This window comes from Coregonus clupeaformis, unplaced genomic scaffold (assembly GCF_020615455.1).
Source record: "Coregonus clupeaformis isolate EN_2021a unplaced genomic scaffold, ASM2061545v1 scaf0201, whole genome shotgun sequence".
In the NCBI taxonomy this organism is placed as follows: domain Eukaryota; kingdom Metazoa; phylum Chordata; class Actinopteri; order Salmoniformes; family Salmonidae; genus Coregonus; species Coregonus clupeaformis.
In genome coordinates, this window is record NW_025533656.1 from 407,181 (window position 1) to 425,098 (window position 17,918).

At 42.8% G+C, this 17,918-nt stretch overlaps 2 protein-coding genes across 2 annotated transcripts; both read left to right on the forward strand.

Moving 5' to 3' along the window:
• Positions 1 to 7,603: 7,603 nt before the first annotated feature.
• Positions 7,604 to 12,011, forward strand: LOC121558812 (E3 ubiquitin-protein ligase TRIM39-like). The gene is made up of 2 exons (XM_041872172.2): positions 7,604 to 7,737; positions 8,000 to 12,011. Exon 2 carries the CDS (start codon positions 8,002 to 8,004, stop codon positions 9,631 to 9,633), a length of 1,632 nt encoding a protein of 543 aa, XP_041728106.2. The 5' UTR covers positions 7,604 to 7,737; positions 8,000 to 8,001; the 3' UTR covers positions 9,634 to 12,011.
• Positions 12,012 to 12,116: 105 nt separating this feature from the next.
• LOC123484119 (E3 ubiquitin-protein ligase TRIM21-like) lies at positions 12,117 to 13,840 on the forward strand. The gene has a single exon (XM_045214138.1). The coding sequence runs from the start codon at positions 12,154 to 12,156 to the stop codon at positions 13,780 to 13,782; it is 1,629 nt and encodes a 542-aa protein (XP_045070073.1). The 5' UTR covers positions 12,117 to 12,153; the 3' UTR covers positions 13,783 to 13,840.
• Positions 13,841 to 17,918: the final 4,078 nt, after the last annotated feature.

Sequence of the window (17,918 nt, forward strand, 5' to 3'; positions counted from 1 at the left end):
AGCACCGGACTAAAGGGGCAGCACCTGACTAAAGGAGCACGGGCAGCACCGGACTGAGGGGCAGATCCTGGCTGGCTGGCTCAGGCGGATCCTGGCTGGACGGCTCTGGCGGATCCTGGCTGGCGGAAGGCTCTGGCTGATCCTGTCTGGCAGAAGGCTCTGGCTGATCCTGTCTGGCAGAAGGCTCTGGCTGATCCTGTCTGGCAGAAGGCTCTGGCTGATCCTGTCTGGCAGAAGGCTCTGGCTGATCCTGTCTGGCAGAAGGCTCTGGCTGATCCTGTCTGGCAGAAGGCTCTGGCTGATCCTGTCTGGCAGAAGGCTCTGGCTGATCCTGTCTGGCAGAAGGCTCTGGCTGATCCTGTCTGGCGGAAGGCTCTGACGGCGTTGGGCAGACGGGCAGTTCAGACGGCGTTGGGCAGACGGACAGTTCAGGCCCCGTTGGGCAGACGGGCAGTTCAGACGGCGTTGGGCAGATGGACAGTTCAGACGGCGTTGGGCAGACGGACAGTTCAGGCCCCGTTGGGCAGACGGCAGACTCTGGCCGTCTGAGGCGCATCGTAGGCCTGGTGCGTGGTGCCGGAACAGGAGGTACCGGGCTGAGGACACGCATCTCAGGGCTAGTGCGGAGAGAAGCAACAGGGCTTGCTGGACCCTGGGAACGCACATGACGCCTAGTGCGGGGAGCCGGAACAGGGCATGCTGGACCCTGGGGACTCCCATAACGCCTAGTGCGGGGAGCCGGAACAGGGCATGCTGGACCCTGGGGACTCACATACCGCCTAGTGCGGGGAGCCGGAACAGGGCATGCTGGACCCTGGGGACTCCCATAACGCCTAGTGCGGGGAGCCGGAACAGGGCATGCTGGACCCTGGGGACTCACATACCGCCTAGTGCGGGGAGCAGCAACAGGACGCACAGGACTCGGGGAACACACAGGAGGCTTGGTGCGTGGTGTAGGCACTGGTGGTACTGGGCTGGAGCGAGGAGGTGGCGCCGGAAATACCGGACCGTGCAGGCGTACTGGCTCCCTTGAGCACTGAGCCTGCCCAACCTTACCTGGTTGTATACTCCCCGTCGCCCGACCAGTACGGGAAGGAGGAATAACCCGCACCGGCCTATGTGGGCGAACCGGGAACACCATGCTTAAGGCAGGTGCCATGTAAGCCGGCCCGAGGAGACGCCCTGGTGGCTTGATGCGTAGGGGCCGGCTTCGTGACCTCCGGCTCAATGCTCAACGTAGCCCGGCCGATACGTGGAGCTGGAATGTACCTTACCGGGCTATGCCTGCGTACAGGAGACACCATGCGCTCTACTGCGTAACACGGTGTCTGCCCGTACTCTCGCTCTCCACGGTCAGTCCAGGGAGTAGGCGCAGGTCTCCTACCTGACTTCGCCATACTCCCTTCTAGCCCCCCCCCAAGAAATTTTTGGGTAATCCTCTCGGGCTTCCAGCCTCGACTCCGTGCTGCCTCCTCATACCACCTCCTCTCGGCTTTAGCTGCCTCCAGCTCTTCACGAGGGCGGTGATATTCCTCCGGTTGTGCCCAAGGACCCTTTCCATCCAGAATCTCCTCCCAAGTCCATGAATCCTTAGGAGGTGTCCACAAATCCTGTCTAGGTAGGTCCTGTTGCCGCTTGTTACGCTGCTTGGTCCTTTTACGGTGGGTTATTCTGTCACGATCGTCGGAAGGAGCGGACCAATACGCAGCGCGTGGAGTGAACATGATGACTTTATTTATAAAGCAACCACGTAAAAACAACAAAAGACGATAGTGAAGTCCTAACGTAACAATACACTGAACTTGGAACAATAACCCACAAAACAAAGGTGAAAACTGACAGTTTAAATATGGCTCCCAATCAGAGATAACGAGCCGACAGCTGACACTCGTTACCTCCGATTGGGAGTCATTGACTACAACATACAACACCTAGAAAAACAACCCACAGACCTGCAAACATAGAAATACACCCGACAGAACTACCAACATAGAAAAACACCCAAATCCCCAACAAAACAACATACACTCTAGCTCACATACAAAAGTCCTAGAGCCAGAGTGTCACAAAAATAAAGCACCTTTAATCTCCAAATCTTCATCGCTTTCTTCATCTTCAACTTCCATCAGAGATCAAATCTTGTGTATCCTTCTTCGTTTCTCCTCTTGCCAACTTCCTTCTGATCACAGAGTCATATCCACCCATGCATAACCTCTTCATCATCACTCATCTTCTTTAACTTCCCAGACATCTCAGTTTTTCTTCCTTCTGGAGTTTTGGATTCATCTTTATCGTCGTTTCTGCTTGTATTCGTCTTCATCTCTGATGCCATAATCACACTGCTGAATGATCACTGAAAGCTTCCTTCTAATAAGGTGGGTGTCTTTCTGCTGAATCCGTATGTAAGAAAGGTGTACTAACATCTGCCATTAATTTTCCTAACCCTACTTTCTAACCCTACTTTAATTAAAGGATTACTATTTTACCCCTATATCAATCGGTGTAATCACCTTCCTCTAGCCTTGCTGTCCTTTCTCCCCCTTGTAACAACTCTTTCATATTCCTTTATTATGAATTAGCTTATTTTAGACTGTAGAGCCTAAGGCTTCCCCCCTTAAATTATTAATATAAACCTAACAAATCCATTAACAATCCTGAATAATTAACCCCAATTTTTATTCCTATGTCACCAATATCAATTAGTGTTGGCTATCTTACCACAACCCATCAAATGCCAGTAAATTAGTCAACTTCAAAGCAATCCCAAAAACAAAGCCTCTAACCCTTCAATACTACAATCCCCATAACCCTTTGTTTCTTCCTATATATTTTACATTTTAGTCATTTAGCAGACGCTCTTATCCAGAGCGACTTACAGGAGCAATTAGGGTTAAGTGCCTTGCTTAAGGGTACATCGACAGATTTTTCACCTAGTCGGCTCGGGGATTAGAACCAGCGACCTTTCGGTTACTGGCACAACGCTCTTACCCACTAAGCTACCTGCCGCCCCCTATGATATAAACCCCAAGTATCATAATTGCCAAATAATGTGAGTACCTCATTTCTAACACAACTCCAATCAACCCCAGTGATGCACATAGCCTCCAAAATGTAAATTTTATTCAAATAGTATTTTGCCAAGCCTATGCAAAATTGTCATTATCACATTTCTTTAAATTGGAAAATGTTGTAACCTAGCCTGATATCTGATCTTCTGTCACGTCATGTGACGTCACGCCACGCCACGCACCCGTCAGCCCCTCCTCTCTCTCATCTCGCCGTTCCCTGTTCCTCTCATATTTCAAAAACATAGAAACACACAAGATTTCAGCAGTTTATGCAATTAACCAAGTTATCCACATTCAATATTTGTCCGTTCTACATTCGTTCTAAGACTTTAACTCAGGACTAATTATAGATCGCCCAAAAACATTGATTTTAATCCGTCATTTAATTATTTAATTCACTCTATTATAATCCGTTACCATATATTTAATTTATAAATTCAATAGGTCCCAAAACAAGTTTCATCTTAACCCACCGCCGTTTAAACTTATAAGATTCGTGTTAAACTCTCCTTGTGCCTATTTGTTCCGTCGTCTGTGTTCCTCTGTCTCCCCCTGCAGTTTAACCAATGTGTTGTTTTGCAGAATCCCACGCATGCGCAAATATCATTTATTACATAGATCGCTCCAAAACATTTCATTTAATTTTAATCGTCTTTTAATTTAATTAATTATACTCCATCAACATATATTTGATTTATAACTTTACTACATCTCGCCAAATAGTTTCACGTTCGAACAACAGCCGTTTAACACCTAGGAGATTTTCCCAAAATCTCTCTATTCTGTGACTATTGTCCCTTCCGACCCCCCACATGGGACCTATGACCCTTACCCATAATGCCGTGCTTTGTAGGCTTAGCACATAACCACATGTTGTAGTTTTTAGCCCCGTACAATCACGCACATGCGCACAACCCCTTAAGCCCATGCTGACCACACAATAGACCGATAGCATTACGCTACAGCATCACTATTTTATACGTTATACTCACACAATTACACATAACAGAGCTCACAAAACATATAACCTGACTTACAAACACATAAACAAGTTTAAGAGACTTTCACCCGTCGCAACGGAATCTCTAAGGATACGTTAGCCTGTAGCACACAACACAATTAGCATTAGCATTAGCCACTAGCTAACTGCGGCCTACCACACAGAAACATACCCTGCACTGGCCTATTTATTTTTTAACCTATTTCTCCTACCGTTTTTGTTGCCGAGAATTGACGACAATTACACCGAGAAATCAGACCTAATCAAACACCCCGTCGGACGAGAGTCAAATCATAATCACAATCAGATAAATTCCACCAACCCGAGTTTTCTTCAAAAACTCACCGAATATACATTCTATCGTACACACGGATTTGCCAGCCCATTATCTAAAATGGCCCCCTCGGGGTCTTGAAGCGGTCCAGTGCCCTAACATTGCCAATGGAATCTGCCCTTTCAATGGAATCTGCCCTTTCAATACTTAAATCCTACCGTTTAATGCTCTAAATGCTTCCAATTAACTGCCGCTTCCAATGGAATAAATTTTAGCAGACTCTAGTCGACCAGCAACAACGCCACCTGAGGCCAGGTCATAATGGAACATCTCTCCAGTGTACACAAGTCATATCCAATCTAACAAACTCCAAAGCGGTAAGAACACTCACCCTTTTTTCCCTGCCTCAGAGAGAGTTAGCCCGGCGATTGACTGAAACACAGAAGAGACGCAAAACCAGCCCCACGTTGGGCGCCATTATGTCGTATATGATGAATGGTGGCAATTATTGCCATCAACAAAGAGTCCGTTATGCTGCATCGTGTTAGAGGCTTTTATTCATACCACGAGGTTACAGCATAAATTACAGACACGCGTTGTCCGGAGAACGGCTCCTCCAATTGCTATGGCCGTTCTGAAGTCTCATCGTTTAACCCCTATTTATAAACAATGCAAAAAGAGGGGTGACTCCCTCTTCTGGCCAATCACCAGTCTCCCCTGTCTACAAGACACTTCCGGTCTGTTGTATTTGGCGTCACACCCAAAACATTCCCTCTTGCTACTAACACAAACAACATTCCATTTCTTCATGAAAAACATTTAACAAAGGCATAATCTTCAGATACTATAGTACCCTAATCACCTCCAGCGCACTTGCACCTCATCATCTCATCACCACCACTATATAGCCCTGGACTGTTCAGTCATTGTTGTGCGTAATTGTTAGCGGCGTGTCGTTTACTCGCTCCTTGTTATTCTCTTTCTCATTGTTAAGTAAACCTTTCCCTTTTTGATTCCTGCGTCTGCGTCCTGCCTCTTCGTATCCTCAGTACTCGTCACAGAAGCGGGCCAGTCGCAGCATAAAGGACATGATGGAGGTCAGGGTCAGCTGGGATTTATTCCTGGAGTTAGGAAATAGTCAAACTGATACAGGACAGACCTGGATTCAAATAGTATTTGTTTTCTTTCCGATACTTTGAGCGTTTGACTGGAGTGCCAGACATAGACATTTAATAATCATATTTCTATTGTGCCAGATTGGTGGGGTTTGTACTTCTGGGACTATTCTATTGGTTATATTGCACCTGGGAAGCTCAATCAAGTGCAGCTAACATATTTGACAGAAGAAGAAATATACTTTGAACCCTGGTCTGGTACAGGGCAATTTCCAAATCACCACATCACCATCACAAATATTTAATTTCGTTCAATATATTGTTTTATTGTTGGGTATATATACATGATTGTTTTTATATTTGGGTATATTGTTTTATTGTTTGTCTCTCTTAGTGGATATCTTAATGACATACAGACACAAACCCATGTCCAAGATTGAACTGATCCTCTCTTGCCCCACAGCTCTCACAAAGACAAGTGGACATTGACTGTTTTCATTTTCTTTTATTAATCTGCATAAAATGTTTATAACAATTCTGTGTTATAACAAAAACTCATTCATTAATAAAGATGCAGTCATAGGGAATCCCTTTTTCTGTGGATTGAGTATTATAAACTCAATAAGCAGTAATGACTCAACGTTGCCACAATTTAGATATTGTCAGTTATGATCATGCATTGCCTCTGACATAAGACAACTTCAGTACTTGTCTTACAGAAAGTAATATAAAACGTTCTTATCAGAGTAAATGGCTATTTGATGTTTGAGCCACCGTAGTAACATGATCCTGTTAACAGGCGAGGGAGAACGCCTTGCACAAATTTAGAATAAAAAAGAATCACAAACTTTTCAAAAATATCCATGCAAGAAGACTTTAAACAAGCTCTAGACTGAGATTGAGTTTTTTCAGACAGAAAAGTGCCTGTTAATCATCTGTTATGCTAGTCAGTTGTATTTGTCAAGGAGCAATGCATCACAAGTAGCAACCACCACCATCAATCCCACAATGCAAAAAGACATTGATATGCAAAAACTTGTAGTGTACGGTAATAGTGGTTAACAAATAACAGTGATGGCATGGAACACATTTGAATAATCTCTCACAATACTTTCTCCCACAAGAGGCAAAACAAAACAAAAACTCTACAACCTGTAAAATAGAACCAAACTACACTAACGGTATTTTTGACTGATGTACTTTTGTTATATACAAAATATGTTTCAAAAAGGCATTGCGCTTTAAAGAAAACATAAAGCTTTCATGTAAAGTGTGCCATAAATGACGAGCAGATCCCTTCCCGCCATTTTCTTACTGTTCTCCACAAACTCCTAAAGAGAGAGAGAGAGGAAGAAGAGAGAGAGTGAATGTGTGTGTTGGGTGTTGAGACAATAGGGGCAAGTATCGTAAACGCTAACAAGGTGAGTTTGGTGTAATATGTGCATAAACACAATTTACCATATAGAAATGGATTAAAGTGGTAACCTGTAAAACCATTCAGGTATGTTAGACACTTCTTCAGGCACCACAAGCAGCAGATGCAGGCTTTCAGCATACAGCGAACACAGGCATTTTCCCTCAAACAGAAAATATATTCAGCTTTAGTTCTCCACCCATTGTCTGGCTTGACTTGACAAACTGGGAGTTGATATAAGTGAAAGTGTGTACGTTTAAAAGAACAATCTTGGACATTTCCTGCTGCTTATGTAGCCCTTTCCTGCAGTCAAATTCCTAGAAACTGGCCATGAGTAGATATGATGGTGAAAGCTACATATACGTACACATAACATACTGTTAGTTAGCTGTCTGTGAGTGCTGTTAATGTAGAGACTAATGACTACTTGGAAGCTCCATTTGAGGAGATTTGGGCGTATGATGTCCTTTGTAAATAAGTTGTAACATGGAATGTTCCATTCAAGGATGCAAAGTTGTTCTTTACAACGTGTTTTGATTGGATGCGTAGCAATGACAAGGGGGTTTTCTGAAATGCTGACTCACGTTACTATGAAACAAAGAATGAATAGAGATCAGCCATGTGAAGGGTTAATTATGTTCCAGAGCACAGAGCAGCACTGGGTAGGGAGGAGCATATCAACGTCACTTTAAGTGAAACTGAAGTGTTTAGACGTACTGTGTGTTGCGGACACAAGTAAACTGTCTCAAACTCTTCTGAAAAATCTGTTACGACAGCTACGCAGTCTCTGTTTTAATAAGAATACTACAGTATATAGTACCAAAAAATCTGAGAAAGCACCCACACTCTTTCACACACAGATACAGGTGAGTAGAGATTAACAAGGGCAGGTGAAGATAAATTCTACTGTGTGAATTCTTGCATTCTCCTGTTTTCTTTACCAACTACAGTACCTACTGTATGTTTAACTTTATTTTGTACATTGACTAATTTATACTGTATGTTGTATGGTTAAACTTTAATCAAGATTGGTTAGTGTCTCTAAATGCCGTGTTGACAATGGAACTGAAACTATCGGGAGCTGACTCATTCCAGGAAATAATTTATAGTTCCACCTTCTCTGTCTAGATATGGCTTCCTCCAGCAGTCTCCAGTCTGAAGAGCAGTACCTGTGCTCTATCTGTCTGGATGTGTTCACTGAGCCAGTCACCACTTCATGTGGACACAACTTCTGCATGGCCTGTATCACAAAGTACTGGAATAGCAAGGACCTGTGTCAATGTCCACTGTGTCAGGAGACATTTTCCAGACGACCTAAGCTTCGTGTCAATACAACATTCAGAGAGGTTGTAGAGAATTTTAAAAAGATGAGAGAAAGAGGTAGAAATGGGTCCCGTCCTAAACCTAAAATAGTGCCCTGTGATGTCTGCACTGGGAGGAAGCGCAAGGCCCTAAAGTCCTGCCTGGTGTGTCAGACCTCGTTCTGTGAGACTCACCTGGAGCCTCATCAGATAGCCTCACCCTTAAAGAGACACAAACTGATCGACCCTGTGGTGAACCTAGAAGACAGGATGTGTAAGAAGCATGACAGACTCCTGGAGATGTTCTGTAGGACTGACCAGACATGTGTGTGTCAGTTCTGCATTGAGGCAGACCACAAGACTCATGACACTGTCCCTATAGAGGAAGAGTGTGGAGAGAGGAAGGCTCAACTGGGGAAAACTGAGGCAGAAGTGCAGCAGATTATCCAGGAGCGACTGAAGAAGGTTAAAAGGATCAAACTTTCAGTAGATCTTAGAAAGAAAGAAGCAGAGAGAGAGAAAGCAGAGAGTGTGCAGGTCTTCACTGCTCTGGTGTGCTCCATTAAGAAAAGCCAGGGTGAGCTTGTTAAGGTAATTGAGGAGAAGCAGAAAGCAGTAGAGAGGCAGGCTGAAGGGCTCATTAAAGAGCTGGAGCAGGAAATCACTGAGCTAAAGAGGAGAAGGACTGAGCTGAAGCAGCTCTCACACAGTGAGGACCACCTCCAACTTCTCCAGAGCTTCCTATCCCTAGTGTGCAACCCTCCACCCACCAAGGACTGGTCTGATGTAAGTGTTCACAGTGATCTGTTTGTGGGGACTGTGAGGAGAGCTGTGTCTCAGCTGGAGGAGACACTGAATAAAGAGATGGAGAAGCTGCCTGAAGTCAAACTGAAGAGGATTCAGCAGTATGCAGTGGATGTGACTCTGGATCCTGATACAGCACATCCCTGGCTCATCCTGTCTGAAGATGGGAAACAAGTGAGAACTGGAGACACGGATCAGAATCTTCCTGACAATCCAAAAAGGTTTGATCGTTTTGCCATTGTTCTTGGAAAGAATGGCTTCTCCTCAGGGAGATTTTACTATGAGGTGATTGTTAAGGGGAAGACTTCATGGGTTTTAGGAGTGGCAAGAGAGTCCACTGACAGGAAGGAGAATATCACACTGACACCTGAGAATGGACTCTGGACTGTGATGCTAAGGGATGAGAATGTGTACCAAGCCTGTACCTCCCACTATATCCTCCTCTCCCTGAGAGAGAAGCCCCAAAAGGTTGGGTTGTTTATTGATTATGAGGAGGGTCAGGTCTCCTTTTATGATGTGGAGGCCAGGTCTCATATCTATTCTTTCACTGGCTGCAACTTTACAGAGACACTCTATCCATACTTAGGCCCCTCTGGTAATGATGATGGTCAAAACTCAGCCCCTCTCATCATCTCTCCTGTCAATCACACACACTGATTAAACAAATCAGTTACTTTTCCAAGTCATTACATGTATCGATATTTTTACAAATTAGTATATATAGTCATGTTGACATTACACATTATTAGAATGTCCACAGATCTCCTCTGAAATATTATCATCAAATTAAAATGGAAACTGTTCTGTACATCTTAATATACCGAGTGCATTAACCCCCAATGTAATGTTGAAAGAACGAGACTTGTTCATTATAAATGGCTTAGGTTTTTCCACCTCAAACATCGTCACATTTGTGAGATAACGTTAGCATCACAAACCCAACCGTCATCAAAGATACTCTAGAAAGGAGGCAATGCATAATTTGATTTAGGGTTTTTTGCTGAGTCACGCGGTTGCTAAGCTAATAGTCACTTCAATCAACACAAATTAAATTAAAAAGTAACAAAAGTTATGTTGCTTTAATTATTAATATAATTTAGGTCTAATGCTGACAATTTTTCTCTCTCTTAACCTCTTATTCTCTCTCAAAGAGAAGCTAATGAAATGGCACATCCGTAGCCTTTGAGATGGTTGTGGATGTAGCTGAATGTGATGGAGGACCTACTTTCCCTTTGAGCTGGTTGTGGATCAAGGTCAGGATGGCCACGGTACCCAGGTGGAAGTGGGCCAGTCATAGCATAGAGGAAAGGATAGGGGTCAGGGTCAGCTGGGATTTATTCCTGATATCCACCACAAGGTCGAGGAAAATGGAGTTAGGAAATAGTCAAACTGATACAGGACAGACCTGGATTCAAATAGTATTTGTTTTCTTTCAGATACTTTGAGCGTTTGACTGAGCCTGCATATGGAGTGCCAGACATAGACATTTAATAATTATATTTCTATGGTGCCAGATTGATGATGTGGTTATATTGCACCTGGGAAGCTCAATCAAGTGCAGCTAACGTATTTGACAGAAGAAGAAATATACTTTGAACCCTGGTCTGATACAGGGACATTTCCAATTCACCAGATCACCATCACAAACATTTCATTTCGTTCAATATATTGTTTTATTGTTGGGTATATATACATTATTGTTTTTATATTTGGGTATGTTGTTTTATTGTTTGTCTCTCTTAGTGGATATCTTAATGACATACAGACACAAACCCATGTCCAAGATTGAACTGATCCTCTCTTGCCCCACAGCTCTCACAAAGACAAGTGGATATTGACTGTTTTCATTTTATTTTATTAATCTGCATAAAATGTTTAGTAATGACTTAACGTTTCCACAATTTAGATATTGTCAGTTATGATCATGCATTGCCTCTGACATTTGACAACTTCACTATTTGTCTTACAGAAAGTAATATAAAACTTTCTTATCAGAGTAAATGGCTATTTCATGTTTGAGCCACCGTAGTAACATGATCCTTTTAACAGGCGAGGGAGAACACCTTGCACAAATTTAGAAAAAAAAAAAATCACAAACTTTCCAAAAATGTCCATGCAAGAAGACTTTAAACAAGCTCTAGACTGAGATGGAGTTTTTTCAGACAGAAAGGTACCTGTTAATCATCTGTTATGCTAGTCAGTTGTATTTGTCTTACAGTTAGTGAGTGCATAATTATTTTTTTTCATACTGGTCCCCTGTGGAAATCAAACCCACAACCCTGGCGTTGTAAGCGCCATGCTCTACCAACTGAGCTACACGGGACTCGTCACCACACGCCTACAAAACCCCCCAATAAAATTCCTAGAAACTGGCCATGAGTAGATATGATGGTGAAAGCTACATATACGTACACATACCATACTGTTAGTTAGCTGTCTGTGAGTGCTGTTAATGTAGAGACTAATGACTACTTGGAAGCTCCATTTGAGGAGATTTGGGCGTATGATGTCCTTTGTAAATGAGTTGTAACATGGAATGTTCCATTCAAGGATGCAAAGTTGTTCTTTACAACGTGTTTTGATTGGATGCGTAGCAACGACAAGGGGCCTTTCTGAAATGCTGACTCACGTTACTATGAAACAAAGAATGAAGAGAGATCAGCCATGTGAAGGGTTAATTATGTTCCAGAGCACAGAGCAACACTGGGTGGGGAGGAGCATGTCAACATCACTTTAAGTGAAACTGAAGTGTTTAGACGTACTGTATGTTGCGCACACAAGTAAACTGTCTCAAACTCTTCTGAAAAATCTGTTACGACAGCCACGCAGTCTCTGTTTTAAAAAGAATACTACAGTATATAGTACCGAAAAATCGGAGAAAGCACCCACACTCTTTCACACACAGATACAGGTGAGTAGAGATTAACAAGGGCAGGTGAAGATAAATTCTACTGTGTGAATTCTTGCATTCTACTGTTTTCTTTATCAACTACAATACTCTCTGTATGTTTAACTTTATTTTGAAAATTGACTAATTAAACTGTATGTTGTATAGTTAAACAACTTTAATCAAGATTTGTTAGTGTCTCTAAATGCCGTGTTGACAATGGAACTGAAACTATCGGGAGCTGACTCATTCCAGGAAATCATTTAAAGTTCCACTTTCTCTCACTAGATATGGCATCATCTAGCAGTCTCCAGTCTGAAGAGCGGTTCCTGTGCTCTATATGTCTGGACATTTTCACTGAGCCAGTCACTACTTCATGTGGACACAACTTCTGCATGGCCTGTGTCACAAAGTACTGGAATAGCAAGGACCTGTGTCAATGTCCACTGTGTCGGGAGACATTTCCCAGACGACCTAAGCTTCGTGTCAACACAACGTTCAGAGAGGTTGTAGAGAATTTTAAAAAGATGAGAGAAAGAGGTAGAAATGGGTCCCCTCCTAAACCTAAAATAGTGCCCTGTGACGTCTGCACTGGGACGAAGCGCAAGGCCCTAAAGTCCTGCCTGGTGTGTCAGACCTCGTTCTGTGAGACTCACCTGGAGCCTCATCAGATAGCCTCACCCTTAAAGAGACACAAACTGATCGACCCTGTGGTGAACCTAGAAGACAGGATGTGTAAGAAGCATGACAGACTCCTGGAGATGTTCTGTAGGACTGACCAGACATGTGTGTGTCAGTTCTGCACTGAGGCAGACCACAAGACTCATGACACTGTCTCTATACAGGAAGAGTGTGGAGAAAGGAAGGCTCAGCTGGGGAAAACTGAGGCAGAAGTGCAGCAGATTATCAAGGAGCGACTGATGAAGGTTAAAAGTATCAAACTCTCAGTAGATCTCAGCAAGAGAGGCGCAGAGAGAGAGATAGCAGAGAGTATGCAGGTTTTCACTGCTCTGATGTGCTCCATTATGAAAAGCAAGGGTGAGCTTGTTAAGGTAATTGAGGAGAAGCAGAAAGCAGTAGAGAGGCAGGCTGAAGGGCTCATTAAAGAACTGGAGCAGGAAATCACTGAGCTAAAGAGGAGAAGCACTGAGCTGAAGCAGCTCTCCCACAGTGAGGACCACCTCCAACTTCTCCAGAGCTTCCTATCCCTAGTGTGCAACCCTCCACCCACCAAGAGCTGGTCTGAGATCAGTGTTCACAGTGATCTGTTTGTGGGGACTCTGAGGAGAGCTGTGTCTCAGCTGGATGAGACACTGAATAAAGAGATGGAGAAGCTGCCTGGAGTCAAACTGAAGAGGATTCAGCAGTATGCAGTGGATGTGACTCTTGACCCTGATACAGCACATCCCAGTCTCATCCTGTCTGAAGATGGGAAACAAGTAAGATGTGGAAACACACTACAGAATCTTCCTGACAATCCAAAAAGGTTTGATTGTCATCGGTTTGTCCTTGGAAAGAATGGCTTCTCCTCAGGAAGATTTTACTATGAGGTGACAGTTAAGGGTAAGACTAGATGGAATTTAGGAGTGGCCAGAGAGTCCACTGACAGGAAGGGGATTATCACACCGAGACCTGAGGATGGACTCTGGACTGTGTCGCGAAGGGATGAGAATGTGTACCTTAATGGAACCTTGAACTCTATCCTCTCCCTGAGAGAGAAGCCCCAGAAGGTGGGGATGTTTGTGGACTATGAGGAGGGTCAGGTCTCCTTTTATGATGTGGAGGCCAGGTCTCATATCTACTCTTTCACTGGATGCACCTTTACAGAGAAGCTCTATCCATTCTTAGGCCCCTCTGATAATGATGATGGTCAAAACTCAGCCCCTCTCATCATCTCTCCTGTCAATCACACACACTGATTAAACGATGGAGAGGGAACAGATAATCAATTAATTACATTCACAAATCATTAAATATATCAATTTAGAAATTATTATATTTAGTCAGTTGACATGACACATGACTAGAATTTCCATGTATAATAATATAATAATAATAATAATTAGGGGTGTAACGATTCGTTTTAACAACGATTCGATTTGTATCACGATTCGTGGTTGTCGATACGATTCAAGGACGATATTGGTTCATTTAGAACGATACGATCCGAAACGATTCAGTGACTTGAAATCGATTCAGTAACCTTTTAGCCAAAAATTCAACCAGTGTGACTGAAATAAATACCTGGTAACCAGTTGCATTTTAATGGCTGGCAATAGTCTTGATATTTTTAACAGTGTTTCATGACTCCATGCAGACCATCTGGTATTATGAAACTTACCAAAAGTCTCACAAGTCCGTCTGTTATGGCCTGTGCGGTTCGGTCAGCACCCAATTCAATCAGTCCAATAAAGTCCGAAGTAAACTCTCCGTTGCTGGACACAGACACAATGTAAACTATTTCCTGCTCAGTTTTTGTGATGTCCTCAGATCCATCAAAAAAGCATTCAGTAAAGGAACATCCTCAGAATAGGAAGACATGGGACGTGCGTGTTTAGCTTTATGGAAAGAGAAAAATATTAAACAGAGCTTGCCGCTGTTCTTCATTCAGCTTGTCTCGGCGACTGGACATTATTCGGCTAGCTTTTAGCAATGGCTTGCGCCACATTTGTGTGCTCCTTGCTCTTTTCATGTTTGTCAAATAAAGGATGGTTGAAATTCTTTGAGCCTTTATAAAATGCACCTGTTTTGTCTGCTAGATGTGGATTTGAGCGGCAAATCTTGCACCACATTTCAGTGCGCTCATCGTTAGCTTCAAGCCACTTTTCCGAAAAAAGTATTTTCTTCGGCTCTGGCTCCAGTTGGCGTTTCTTTGTAGGTGGCGAAACGCCAAAGAATCTGCTTGATGTCTGTTGCTTTTTGGACATCCCTGACAGTAGTTGACAAGCAACATGTCATGTGTAAGGTTAGATGAGAAGATCGGTCAAGTACGCAAAGGCGCGTAGTAACACAAGTGGCATTACGCATTCCTGATTTTTGTCGCGCTTGCGTATCTACGTACCAGTTATGTGCATCCCTGCATATAAAGTCTGACGTGCTTAAATCCAATGGGTTATTTCCTAGTATCGATACAATCGATTTATTACATTTTAAAACGATGTTAGATCGATATATGTTGTCCAAAAGGCCAACTCGCCGAGCACAGATCGATGTAGTTGGATCATATGAATATAAATCGATACATCGATGTAGTAGATGGATCGTTACACCCCTAATAATAATATAATAATATGCCATTTAGCAGATGCTTTTATCCAAAGCGACTTACAGTCATGCGTGCATACATTTTTTTTTGTTTTTGTGTATGGGTGGTCCCGGGGATCGAACCCACTACCTTGGCGTTACAAGCGCCGTGCTCTACCACCTGAGCTACAGAGGACCACATGTATGTCCTCTGAAATCTCATCATCAAATGAAAATGGAATCTTCTTTACTCTGTTAGGGACAAATTGAAAATGACTGGGGAAGGGGTGGTCCAACATATGGGAGGGTTGTCAAACCTTTTTTATTGCTTTGGGGAGGGTTGTGTGTTTTTTTGGGGGGCACAGGGGAGGTTGGTGCGTTTTATCCCCTGGTTTACATTTGCCATTCTGCACGTATTTTCCCTATAAACAATGGCTTAACTTACTTTCTATATTATCCTATTACAGTTTAGAAACGTTTGGGGAAGGTGTGGCTATTATTAAGCTTTAGCTACTGCAGGCCTTTGATATGAACGCAGTGTGCCCCGGCGATCCCACTGACTCTGGCAGTTGAATTTGAGGTGAGGAAGGACGTTTTAGGCCTACCAGAGTTATTCCTATAATCTAACAATATAATGCTTATCTTTATACAACATATTCAGATAGAAAATTAACGAATGACCTTTCTTCTGTAGGTCTATATCTGTATAGCAGATGCAGTAGCCATCTGACATAAATAAATGCATGTCGGTGTCGTAGCATGCCACCAGCATATCTCTATCTCTCTGGGGTTAGGCCTAAGCTTATTTTCCTGTATATACAGTGTCTTGCGAAAGTATTCACCCCCCTTGGCATTTTTCCTATTTTGTAGCCTTACAACCTGGAATGAAAATTGATTTTGGGGGGATTTGTATCATTTCATTTACACAGCATGCCTACCACTTTGAAGATGCAAAATATTTTTTATTGTGAAACTAACAACAAATAAGACAAAATAACAGAAAACTTTAGCGTTTATAACTATTCACCCCCCCAAAGGCAATACTTTGTAGAGCCACCTTTTGCAGAAATTACAGCTGCAAGTCTCTTTGGGTATGTCTCTATAAGCTTGGCACATCTAGCCACTGGGATTTTTGCCCATTCTTCAAGGCAAAACTGCTCCAGCTCCTTCAAGTTGGATGGGTTCCGCTGGTGTACAGCAATCTTTAAGTCATACCACAGATTCTCAATTGGATCGAGGTCTGGGCTTTGACTAGGCCATTCCAAGACATTTAAATGTTTCCCCTTAAACCACTCAAATGTTGCTTTAGCAATAGGCTTAGGATCATTGTCCTGATGGAAGGTGAACCTCCATCCCAGTCTCAAATCTCTGGAAGACTGAAACAGGTTTCCCTCAATAATTTCCCTGTATTTAGCGCCATCCATCATTCCTTCAATTCTGACCAGTTTACCAATCCCTGCCGATGAAAAACATCCCCACAGCATGATGCTGCCACCACCATGCTTCACTGTGGGGATGGTGTTCTCGGGGTGATGAGAGGTGTTGAGTTTGCTCCAGACATAGTGTTTTTCTTGATGGCAAAAAAGCTCCATTTTAGTCTCATCTGAACAGAGTACTTTCTTCCATCTGTTTGGGGAGTCTCCCACATGCCTTTTGGCAAACACCAAATGTGTTTGCTTATTTTTTCGGCCCACTCTTACGTCAAGCCCAGCTCTGTGGAGTGTACGGCTTAAAGTGGTCCTATGGACAGATACTCCAATCTCTGCTGTGGAGCTTTGCAGCTCCTTCAGGGTTATCTTTGGTCTCTTTGTTGCCTCTCTGATTAATGCCCTCCTTGCCTGGTCCGTGGGTTTTGGTGGGCGGCCCTCTCTGCAGGTTTGCTGTGGTGCCATAATCTTTCAATTGTTTTATAATGCATTTAATGGTGCTCTGTGGGATGTTCAAAGTTTCGGATATTTTTTTATAACCCAACCCTGATCTGTACTTCTCCACAACTTTGTCTATGACCTGTTTGGAGAGCTCCTTGGTCTTCATGGTGCCGCTTGCTTGGTGGTGCCCCTTGCTAAGTGGTGTTGCAGACTCGGAGGCCTTTCAGAACAGGTGTATATATACTGAGATCATGTGACAGATCATGTGACAATTAGATCGCACACAGGTGGACTTTATTTAAATAATTATGTGACTTCTGAAGGTAATTGATTGCACCAGATCTTATTTAGGGGCTTCATAGCAAAGGGGGTGAATATATATGCATGCACCACTTTTCTGTAATTTATTTTTACGCATTTTTTGAAACAAGTTATTTTTTCATTTCACTTCACCAATTTGGACTATTTTGGTATGTCCATTACATGAAATCCAAATAAAAATCAATTTAAATTACAGGTAGTAATGCAACAAAATAGGAAAAATTCCAAGGGGGATGAATACTTTTGCAAGGCACTGTAACTATATGAGGGGGGAGTGTGTTCAATTTATTTGACAGTACTTATGTACATGTGATATTTCCAGTATTATTATTTTTTTTATTATTTTCTTTGCAAATATGTATAAAAACTTGTTTTTATCTTTGTCATTATGGGGTATTGTGTGTAGATTGAATTCACTATATATCATTTTATTGTTTCTCCCTCTTAGTGGATATCTTAATGACATACAGACACAAACCCATGTCCCCATTGATCTGAACCTCTTTTACACAACAGCTCTCACAAACACAGGTGGACATTGCTTATTTTTGTTGTTTTATTACTCTGCTAAAAATTTTATGAAAAATATTCCGGGTTAAAACTCTGTTTGCATTCATAAATAG